The 12,450-nt window shown below is 42.2% G+C and overlaps 1 protein-coding gene across 1 annotated transcript in view; it reads left to right on the forward strand.

Annotated features, from left to right (window-relative positions):
• Positions 1 to 12,450, forward strand: part of sbf2 (SET binding factor 2) — a 568,047-nt gene that overhangs the window by 375,367 nt on the left and 180,230 nt on the right. The window contains 1 exon segment of the mRNA XM_072592265.1: positions 8,727 to 8,876. Coding sequence (XP_072448366.1) covers positions 8,727 to 8,876 — 150 coding nt within the window.

Genomic DNA, 12,450 nt, shown 5'->3' on the forward strand with positions numbered 1-12,450 from the left:
TTAATATTCAAACTGATTGTGTTTGAGTTGGTCCAATAATGAAAGAAGGCTGTTGTTTTTCAGTATGTGGGCTGGAATATGTTGTAAAAATAAATACAATTATCTCGCTTTGATCGAAAATATAGTTTCTGGTTCCTAGGCTCTTAAGCTTTTCCTTAAAACCTGCTTCATTGAGCACACTTTTGATCATATAATCTAAAATCTCCCTGTATGGTTCAGTGTCAAATTTTGTTTTGGGTCGTTCATCTGAACAACTTTGAGATATTCATTATGTTTGTGGTGATATATCAGGTGTCTCACCTCTAAATCAGCATTAAATGACATATGTTAAATAAGTAAAATATTATGTTCTTCACTTGGGAAGGATAATCCCAACAGAGAGATAAAATTTCAGTGAATAATTAGCCTGGTTATTTTCATTTATTGATTACAAAGCTACATTTACAGTGCCATGGACCTGCCAATTAATGCTGTCTGATTTTTTTTCCAAAAGTCTTATTTATTAAACTTTTAAAATGATTACTAACTTGGATGCAAATACTTTTAGTTAAGTTAGTAAAACATCACCTTCTTATTTTAGCGCTTTGTCCTATAAAGTTGAATATGTTTTAACTTCAGAGTTGGGAAACTAATCATTTGCTTTCATTTTCAATAAACTTTGATAATATTTGTATAGGTAATAAACTTAAGGAATATGACCTGCCATTCATGCTTTTTTAAAATGAAAGGCAAATGTGCACACACTCTCTGAATTCCATTGTTGTCTTTGGCCTTCTTGTCGTCATTATTTTGAGATCTTGCCAGTTGCGTGCCTTCTCTTTTTTTGTTGGGATTTAGTGATTCCATGAAGTTGGTTTTCAGGCATGCTTCTCCATAGTGTAATGAAATGTGGTGGACTGTATGCCAGAAACATGTTGATGATCTGATAACCAAAAGGCAGATCTGGGCTGTCATTTTACTTTCTAATTCATATCAGATTTCAGGAATGCTTGAATTGTTTTAGGTCATAGATTTTTTTCAACATCATAGATATTTTCTAATCAGCCTGTTCAGACATGTTTTACACACCTCTGGAACAGGGTGAGTTGTGTAGAGACGTGTCACATTTTATAAATTATGAACATGCTAATCAGAATCAGGCCATTCAGTCCTTTTATCCTGTGCCACCATTCAATGAGATCATGACTGACCTGACTGTAATCTCAAATCTGCGTTCCTGCCTATCCTGATAACGTTGCATAATAATATTTGTCTACTTTTGCCTTAAAAATATTCAAGGATTCTGTTTTCAAGAAGAGAGTTTCAGTGGCTCTGGAACCTCAGAGTAGAAATTTACTGAGTCTCAGTTTTAAATGGGCAACCCCTGACTTTTAATCAGTGACCTTTAGTTCTTAATTCTCAAATTAGAGGAGACAACCTTTTGTCTGTCTACCCTGTCAGCACCCGTCAGGCTTTTGTATTTTCAGTCATCATTTCTTCTAAACTACAGTGAATACAAGTTTAGCAGTGTCCAACCTTTTCTCCTAAACTAACTAGTCCATTTCAGGTATTAAATCTGATAAGCCTACCCTGAATTGCTTCCAATGTATTCACATCCATTCTTAAATAAAGTAACCAGATGCACAGCATGCCAGGTGTAGTCTCACTTGTGCCCTGTATAATTGGCGTATAACCTCCCTACTTTGGTTGCAATTTCCTTCATGATAAATAATAACATTCTATTAGCTTTCCTAATTACCTGCGTTACCTGTCTACTAACCTTTTTGCCATTAGTTTGTATCCCTTCATAATGATGCAAAGGATATCTCGTGCCCCAGTCACAATTTGATATTTATGTGATCCCATTAATAACTTTTACAAACCACTTGATCGTTCACACAGTTAACCCAGTAGGCAGACCAGCCATAAAACTGAAAGAAAATCAAGTTCTCTGTTCAAATGGCTGGTCTCAGATGGGGTAACTGCAGGCTGTTGCAATTTGTCAAAACAGACCCTTCGGTTAGAGAGAAAAAATATTATCATTAATGTGATTCCAGTTGGTAATATTTGTCAGTATTGGATGAAGGTAGGTTCTAAAGCCATATTTGAATATTCCTTCTGCAGCCCATTTTATATGATTTGCCAGTACAACGGTCCCAGTACGTTTCAGATGAATGTCGCCACAACAGAATAGTTCCCTCTTTCTTAGTACAGTGCCGACATGCTATGAATGAAAGTCTATCTCTCTCACACCAATCTTTGAGCCATGTTCAAAAGTTCTGATCTTATTTGCACTTCACCAATTTGCTTTTGGCTCATTTGATAATCCAGAGATTATTGGCATTGTGATTCTACTTTTTAACTCCCAGCTGCTCACACTTTGTTAGCAGTACCTCTTCTGTACTCCTACCCAGTCATTGGTACACTCAAGCACCGTGATAGCTGAATACTTTCTCTCCCAAGTTTCTTGTCTTCTGAACCTGACATCAGATCTGCAAGACAGATATCTAGTTTCTTACTCCCAGTTGCAGTGAAAATAAACTACCCCCAAATATTCTGCCCTCTGATAAAATTATATTCCTTATCACTCGATCTATCCGAACAGCTCCCTTCCTACCGTAATGTCATGATCAGTTTGTTCATCCTCCCTGCAATCACTGCTCTAATGCACCCAAATAGCAGAAACTTCAAATCTGTTGGATAGTTGCAAAAACTGGGACTTCTTCGTTGTTACCGTCTGGATCTCTATCCTTTCCTCACTTATTATCAGATTCTCCTATCTCTGACCTTAGATCAAATCCGAAGTACCTAAGGGTGTAACTGCCTGTTGGAGCAAAGGGCTGAATTTTATAAGGTGCAGAAGTCCCTAAGCATGGTTAAAATGTTGATGGTTGCTTAAAAATGTCAATGGTGAGCCCGCTTACCCTAGCAATGCCTGTCCCTCAGCAATTGAATGTCGACAGCAGTGTCAGTTCTTTGAAGCTGAGACTTCTTTCCCTTGTTTGGAACAAAGTCTAATCAGATGGCTGGCAGATTTGAAGTCTCAGCAACTCCTCGCAGAAGTAAGGGCTGCTGCTGGGATTAGAGGTCCTGGTAAAAAGCAGACCAAAATTAATGTATGTCCAGTGCATTGCTGGGGTCAAACTGGAAGGCTCTGGCAAGGGCTAAGAGTTACTAGTATTTAGAAAGAGGAGAAAGGATGACTTTGGGGTCATGCTTTTGATGGGAACAGGTTACTCTCAATAGAGGACCCTCTCTTACCCCTCTTTGCTAATATAACTAAGCTGCTGGCATCTCAAACAACAGTCTGCCCCTACCTGAGGTGAATGGAGGTGAGGGAAGTATGACATTGGTCACTGAAGCACATCACCAAGCCCAGGGACTGGTGAATTCCTGATGCCTTTACTGCCTTGCAAAATGTGAGATTCATCAAGGATGAGTAGGTAGGTAGACAGTCTATGTGGCTGACCTGCCAGGCCTCAAACGTGTTGTTAAAATTACTTATAAGAAAATAATGCAGGCAATTTCAAGTGAGGAACAGATGCATGACATCCAAATGTAGCTATGCAAGTTGCTCCATTTTGCAAAAATGCCCTTTTTTTTCTGATTGCCTTGCCAGTTACATGATTTGTATATCATTGGTCTTATGTACTTGTGCATTACGTATGAGTTAAACCTACTGCATTGTTTAGCACTAATAATGCATAGTCAAAGTACCCTTTTGATGTCATGATTAATTTTATTTGCTGCCAATGAACTTTTCTGCACTGAAAATGAGCTGTTAAAAGCACATCTCATCTCTTCTGGTTTCAGATTTTTTGAGATTTTTTTAAAGTTCCAAAAGTATTTTTTTCTACTTTTAATAGGAACAGGAGTAGGCCATTTAGCCCTTCAAGCACGTTCTGCAATTTAATGAGACCTAATCTGCCATTGCCCACATGCCCTAGAAAAGTTTGGCTAACAAAAATCTATACATTTCAGTTTAACATTACCATTGGATCTCTCAAATTACTGTTTGCGGAAGATATTTCTGAATTTCTGATCCTCTCTGTAGAAAAAAATGTTTCCTAGAGTGGATTTTATTAGAAATGGACTCGGTGCCAGTTTTGGGGAGTTCTTGAAAGATTTCTCTTCTTGAGTCCTATCAAGCGAGTTACTATAGACAGGTTTCTGCTGCTTAACTAATTATGCATGCAACATGTTTCTATGTTGTCACTCTTGCGCTATCTTGCATTCTTGTGAGGTATGTGCCAGCACTATAATACCATATTCAAGACCAAGTTATGCCAGGTCAAATACTGGATTAGTGGTACTGGAAAAGCACAGCAGTTCAGGCAGCATCCGAGGAGCAGTAAAATCTCTGAATTAGTAGGTCAAATACTGTCAGCCATGAATAGTGTGGGAGGAAATGTCAAAGAAAAGCTTCTGGGTGCAGATGGTTGGCATGGATGACTCTTCATTGTTAATAGAATCTTACATTCATTAACGTATTGCTACTTTACATTATCACCTGTCTGCTTAACTGTCATAGTAACTGCAACTGCAAGAATGGAGCTGCAGGGGCTGTACGATGTTAGAACCCTGCCTGAAGGAGTGATACTTTTTCCCTAACGTCCTTTCCTTTTTTTTAATTCTCTCATGCAATGTGGGCTTAGTGGTTGGCCAATATTTATTGTCCATCTCTAGTTGTCCTTAAGAAGGTGATGGTGGGCCAAAATCTGAGGAACGATAACCAGTACAAAACATTAACTCTGATTTCTCTTCACACATGCTCCCAGACTGCTGAGCTTTTTCAGCAACTTTGTTTTTTTTTGTTTCTGATGGTGAGCTTTCTTGAACTGTTGCAGTCCATGTGCTGTAGGTAAACCCAAAATACTGTTAGAGAATTCCAGAATTTTGACCCAGTGCCAGTGACAGAATGGTGACATATTTCCAAGACAGGATGGTGAGCAACTTGGAGAGGAACTTCCAGGCAATGGTGTTCTGATGTATCCCTTGACTTTTCAGATAGAAGTGGCCCTGGGTTGGAAGCTGCTGTCTAAAATATTTGGTGAATTTCTGCAGTGCAGCTCACAGGTAGTACATACTGCTGAGACTCAGCATTGGTGGTGGAGGAAGTGGATGCTTCTGAATGTGGTGCCAATCAAACACGATGCTCGATAGCACAATTCCTTGTCATTTTTTTCAATATGGGATTTGAAAGGTTTAAAACAGTTGATAAAATAACATATATCATACAACTGGAAAAGGTGCATTTGCTTCTGGAAGTAAAGAAGTCAACATTTTGAATGTCAGCAATTTTACAGTTAATGAATGATGACTTTGTCCAGCTCACATTTGTTGAAAGTAGGTTTCGTTTAAGTTCTGTCAGGCTTGTGCCTGGCACTGTTTTCCTTTATCGTGTTCGTCTTACTCAATTTCTTCATGAGAAAACTGTTGCTGTTATCCCAGCTATCAAGTATCCATCACATCTTCTCTTTGTCTCCTCCAGTTTTGCACAGCACACATGCAAGGATTATGCAGCATACTCTGCAAAATGTTTTTTTTTAATCGTATATTAAAAGGCATTGTAACAAATGTATAATTCAGAATACCAAATCACTTACCAAATCATTTAGTGTATTTTAATACTATGGGCAGAGTGTCCTAGGAGTCTCAGCAACCTAGTGGGGTGGAGGACACTATGGCAAGAATTGTTGTTAGGGCCATCTCGACATTGACATCATCTTGCTCCACCTTTCATACTTCTTACGAACAGCTTGGTGAAATTTTCACTTGGTGGCAGCAAGATGCCAATTGAAAGGGATTAATGCATGTTATATCTTGTTTATGCAACACCTTGCTGCATTAATATTCAGCCTCCCATCTTACCAATCGTGCCAAGTAAGCTAGATCGCAGGAAAACTTGACAAAGGAAACTGTGTTTGTAATATTCACTTTCCTGCTTACTTCCTTGATATCCATGGTAACTGCAAATAAACTGCAGGCCAGGGAAAGATCAACGGACAGCAGGCACATGTTAGAATTCTTTGAGGAGGTAACGAGCAAGTTTGACAAAGGAGAGCCAATGGAAGTTAGATACCTAGACTTCCAAAAGGCCTTGGATATGGTACCACACAGAAGGCATTTGAGTAAGATAGGGGCCCATGGTATTAGAAGCCAGATGCTAGCATGGATAGAAACTTGGCTGTCTGACAGACAGCAGAGAGTGGGAATATAAGAGTCCTTCTCAGGAAGGAATCCGGTGGCTAATGGGTGTTCCACAAGGCTCAGTGTTGGGACCACAGCTTTTTACTTTGTACATTAATGATCTGGATGAAGGAACTGAGGGCATTCTAGCTGAGTTTGCAGATGATGCAAAGATATGTGGAGGGGCAGGTAATATTGAGAAGATGGGGAGGCTGCAGAAAGGTTTAGACAGGTTAGGAGTGTTGGCAAAGAAATAGCAGATGAAATACAATGTGGGGAGGTTATACACTTCAGTAGGAAGAATAGAGGCATGGACTATTTTCTAAATGGGGAGAGAAAGTTCAGGAATCAGAAGTGCAAAGGGACTTGGGGGTCCTACTCCACATTTTTCTTAAGGTAAACTTGCAGGTTGAGTTGGTAGTTAGGAAGGCAAATACAATGTTGTCATTCATTTCGAGAAGACTTGAATATAAAAGCAGGGATGTACTTCTGAGGCTTTATAAGGCTCTGGTCAGACTACATTCAGGGTATTGTGAGCAATTTTGGGTCCCATATCTCAGTAAAGATGTATTCCCCCTGGAGCAGGTCCAGAGGAGGTTCATGAGAATGATCCCAGGAATGGTCTGGACAGAGTGGATGTTGGGAAGATGTTTCCATTGGCAAGGCACAAGGATCTGAGGACACAGCTTTAGAGTAAAGGGAAGACCTTTTTGAACAGGGATAAGTGAGCCAGAGAGTGAATTCCACAGGTCCACCATAGCCACAGACGGCTATGGAGGGTAACTCAACAGCAAAAGCAATCCAGACATACTGCTTTGGTAAGATGAAATTTGCCACATGCTATCAGGTGTACAACTTCAAACAAGAAACACTTAGCTGGCTTACCTTCAGCAGAATAGCAGCACATCATTCCTAGGTAGTTCTTTGTGTTATGACAGTGAAAAACCCTGGACTGCAGAAGATCTGTGCTCAGCACTTATTACAGCTTATCCTCATTTGCTTTGGTCCCAATGTGGAAATCTTATCTCATTGAAGGTCTGCACCTGTGTCTGGGTGTCTGCATAAAATCTAAATAGCACTTGTTCCAATTTGCTCAAATTTAACTCGTGTTGAAAAATATCATTGTTCAAAGATTACATATGGTCACGGCAGCACGGTGGCTCAGTGGTTAGCACTGCTGTCTCACAATGCCAGGGACCCGGGTTCAATTTCCTCAGGCAACTGACTGTGGAGTTTGCGTGGGTACTCCAGTTTCCTCCCACAATCCAGGTCAGATGAAGTGGCCATGTGAAATTGCCCATAGTGTTAGGTGTATTAGTCAGGGGTATATATAGACTAGGGGAATGGGTCTGGATGGGTTACTCTTCGGAGTATGGACTTGTTGGGCCAAAGGGTCTGTTTCCATACTGTAGGGAATTAATTAATTATAACTCATTGGATATATTTAAAACAGAGATAGGTAAGTTCGTGATTGCCAAAGGGATCAAAGATTAGAGGGAGAAAGGTTTTTCAGCCCCATTTTCCCTGCTACCAGTTTGGTCATTTTGCATACTACTTTGAAAAAATTAATTTTTGACTCTGGGAACAGCAGAGCTTAGTTTCCTCTGTGTTGCCCCAGTGAGCCATGACAATAAGCAGTCTGACAAGCACATGAAAGTTAACATTAGGAACATTTCTGTCTGAACTGAGTGTGTCACCCTAAAAAATTCTCTGAATCTATTTTCTTCTGTTTCAAATGCTGTGGGGATTGTATTATGAAATTCTGACTATTTTACTGGATATACAAAGTAGAGACTTGATACTATATTGCTAATCAATTTATATTCATGTACTGTCACATGTAGAATATATAAATAAGGTGGTTTTCGGAGGTAATTTTGGGAAATTGTTCAGTTTAATGATGATGCAATCTGGAGTTGGGTGGCTCAGTTGTGTAGCCCTTCTGTCTGTGAACCAGAAGCCCAAAGAGTTTAAGTCCCAGAGTTTACCAGCTATTCCAGGAGTGCAATTGTTTATCAGCCTGAAAAAGTCTACTCTCTCCTCCTAGATACGAATGTGAAAATGCAACAAACTAGGGTGGCATGGTGGCTCAGTGGTTAGCACGGCAGCCTCAGCGCCAGGGACCTGTATTCAATTACAGCTTTGGGTGACTGTGCAAACTCCACACAGACGTTCTTCCCGGGTTTCCTTCGGGTGCTCTGGTTTTCTCCCACAGTCCTAAGATGTGTAGGTCAGGTGAATTGGCCATGCTAAATTGCCCATAGTGTTAGGTGCATTAGTTAGAGGAAAATAGGTCTAGGTGGGTTACTCTTCAGAGGGTTGGTGTGGACTTGTTGGGCCAAAGGGCCTGTTTCCACAATGTAGGGAATCTAATAAAACAAAATTTGCTACATGGGCAGAGTTCCTACAAATAATGTACTGTGCTCTGAAGTAGATTTCTCAAGTTATGATAGTTTTTGGCATTGTAATGGCAAAATATTCATTCATAGCTGTCATATAGTCCTCAAAGGATTTTACTGTAAAGTTTACATTTTCAATTATTTTGTTTACTTTGCTAGACCCTTCCAGCTGCATTGCGTGCCCTAAAGGGCCGGGTAGCTCGGCAGTGTCTCATACAGGAGCTCAGCTTACACGTTCAACAAAATCGGGCAATACTGGATCACCAACAATTTGACTACACAGTGAGAATGATGAACTGCGCTTTACAGGTAATACTATTTGTTGGTGCCGTATGATAAAAAAATCACTGCCTTTTTTTAAAAATAGTGTTATAAAGTAGTAATTGTTTGTACCATGTTCATAGAACATAGAACATAGAACATAGAACAATACAGCACAGAACAGGCCCTTCGGCCCACAATGTTGTGCCGAACTTCTATCCTAGATTAAGCACCCATCCATGTACCTATCCAAATGCCGCTTAAAGGTCGCCAATGAATCTGACTCTACCACTCCCTCGGGCAGCGCATTCCATGCCCCCACCACTCTCTGGGTAAAGAACCCACCCCTGACATCTCCCCTATACCTTCCACCCTTCACCTTAAATTTATGTCCCCTTGTAACACTCTGTTGTACCCGGGGAAAAAGTTTCTGACTGTCTACTCTATCTATTCCTCTGATCATCTTATAAACCTCGATCAAGTCACCCCTCATCCTTCGCCGTTCCAACGAGAAAAGGCCGAGAACTCTCAACCTATCCTCGTAAGACCTACTCTCCATTCCAGGCAACATCCTGGTAAATCTTCTCTGCACCCTCTCCAAAGCTTCCACATCTTTCCTAAAGTGAGGCGACCAGAACTGCACACAGTACTCCAAATGTGGCCTAACCAAAGTCCTGTATAGCTGCAACATCACCTCACGACTCTTGAATTCAATCCCTCTGCTAATGAACGATAATACTCCATAGGCCTTCTTACAAACTCTATCCACCTGAGTGGCAACCTTCAAAGATCTATGTACATAGACCCCAAGATCCCTCTGTTCCTCCACCTGACCAAGAACCCTACCATTAACCCTGTATTCCGCATTCTTATTTGTTCTTCCAAAATGGACAACCTCACACTTGGCAGGGTTGAACTCCATCTGCCACTCCTCAGCCCAGCTCTGCATCATATCTAAGACCCTCTGCAGCCGACAACAGCCCTCCTCACTGTCCACAACTCCACCTATCTTTGTATCATCTGCAAATTTACTGACCCACCCTTCGACTCCCTCCTCTAAGTCATTAATAAAAATTACAAACAGCAGAGGACCCAGAACTGATCCCTGCGGAACTCCACTTGTAACTGGACTCCATGCTGAATATTTACCATCTACCACCACTCTCTGACTTCGACCGGTTAGCCAGTTTTCTATCCAATTGGCCAAATTTCCCTCTATCCCATGCCTCCTGACTTTCCGCATAAGCCTACCATGGGGAACCTTATCAAATGCCTTACTAAAATCCATGTACACTACATCCACTGCTCTACCCTCATCCACATGCTTGGTCACCTCCTCGAAGAATTCAATAAGACTTGTAAGGCAAGACCTACCCTTCACAAATCCGTGCTGGCTGTCCCTAATCAAGCAGTGTCTTTCCAGATACTCGTAAATCCTATCCCTCAGTACCCTTTCCATTACTTTGCCTACCACAGAAGTAAGACTAACTGGCCTGTAATTCCCGGGGTTATCCCTATTCCCTTTTTTGAACAGGGGCACAACATTCGCTACTCTCCAGTCCCCTGGTACCACCCCAGTTGCCAGTGAAGACGAGAAGATCATTGCCAACGGTACTGCAATTTCCTCTCTTGCTTCCCACATAATCCTAGGATATATCCCGTCAGGCCCGGGGGACTTGTCTATCCTCAAGTTGTTCAAAATGTCCAACACATCTTCCTTCCTAACAGGTATCTCTTGTAGCTTATCAGTCCGTTTCACACTCTCCTCTTCAACAATACGGTCCCTCTCGTTCGTAAATACTGAAGAGAAGTACTTGTTCAAGACCTCTCCTATCTCTTCCGACTCAATACACAGTCTCCCACCACTGTCCTTGATCGGACCTACCCTCGTTCTCGTCATTCTCAGGTTTCTCACATACGCATAGAATGCCTTGGGGTTATCCTTGATCCTATCCGCCAGGGATTTTTCATGCCCTCTCTTAGCTCTCCTAATCCCTTTCTTCAGGTCCCTTCTGGCTATCCTGTATCCCTCCACTGCTCTGTCTGAACCTTGTTTCCTCAACCTTATGTAAGCCTCCTTCTTCCTCTTTACTAGACATTCAACCTCCCTCGTCAACCAAGGCTCCCTCACACGACCATTTCTTTCCTGCCTGATCGGTACATACATATCAAGGACACGTCGTATCTGCTCCTTGAAAAAGTCCCACATTTCCACCACATCCTTCCCTGACAGCCTATGCTCCCAACGTATGCTCCTCAAATCCTGTCTTACAGCATCGTAATTTCCCTTCCCCCAATTGTAAAAACTTCCTTGTTGTGCGCACCTATCTCTCTCCATAACCAAGGTGAAAGTCACAGAATTGTGGTCGCCATCACCAAAATGTTCACCCACTAACAAGCCCACCACTTGTCCCGGTTCATTACCGAGTACCAAATCCAATATGGCCTCCCCTCTGGTTGGACAATCTACATACTGCGTTAGAAAAGCTTCCTGGACACACTGCACAAACACCGCCCCATCCAATCTACTTGATCAAAAGAGCTTCCAATCAATATTTGGGAAGTTGAAGTCGCCCATGACTACGACCCTGTGGTCATTATAGATCTAAACTCAATTGCAAACCAGTCCTGAGCCTGGATTTTATGTGCTCCTGTTGGGTGCATTTCTGTTCAGAGGACACATAAAATAGGACTGACTCCCACAATGGGTAGGGTGGAGAGACATCAAAATTGGTAGCTGGTGTGCCATATTTAAAGAAATAATTCAGAATCAATCTAGCTTGCTAATTGACTGAAGAATTACTGTTGACAGTTTGTTACTGTAAAAGCTCAGCAGGTCAGGCAGCATCTGAGAAGCAGGACAATCCATGTTTTCGCCAGAGCCCTTCTTCAGGCTGGGAGCCTCCGGGGTGGAGAAATAAATGGGAGAGGGTGGGGCTGGTGAGAAGGCAGCTGATAGGTGGATGGAGGTGGGGATAAAGGTGGTAGGTCGGAGAGAGGGTGGAGAGGATAGGTGGGAAGGAAGATTGACAGGTGGAGGGCGGTGCTGAGCTGGAAGGTTGGAACTGGAGTAAGGTGGGGGGAGGGGAAATGAAGAAACTGGTGAAGTCCACATTGATGCCCTGGGGTTAAAGGATTCCGAGGTGGAAGATGAGGCATTCTTCCTCCAGGCGTCGGGTGGTGAGGAACTGGTGATGGAGGAGGTCCAGAACCTGCATGTCCTCAGCAGATTGGGAGGGGCAGTTGAAATGTTCGGCCACTGGGCGGTGGGGTTGATTGGTGCGGGTGTCCCAGAGATGTTCTCTAAAGCGTTCTGCAAGAAGGCATCCAGCCTCCTCAATGTAGCGGAGTAATGGATACAATAAATGACGTGTAGAAGTGCAGGTGAAACTTTGATGGATGTGGAAGGCTCCTTTAGGGCCTTGGATGGAGGATGAGGGGGGGGAGATGTGGGTGCAGGTTTTGCAATTCCTGCGGTGGCAGTGGAATGTGCCAGGAGGGGATGGTGCCTTGTTAGGGTATTCGCGGAGGGGACGGTCTTTGTGGAAAGCGGATAGGGGTGGGGAGGGAAATATATCCCTGATGGTGGCATCCATTTGTAGGTGGCTGAAAGCGGATGATG

The sequence above is a fragment of the Chiloscyllium punctatum genome, chromosome 22 (genome assembly GCF_047496795.1).
Source record: "Chiloscyllium punctatum isolate Juve2018m chromosome 22, sChiPun1.3, whole genome shotgun sequence".
NCBI classification, from domain to species: domain Eukaryota; kingdom Metazoa; phylum Chordata; class Chondrichthyes; order Orectolobiformes; family Hemiscylliidae; genus Chiloscyllium; species Chiloscyllium punctatum.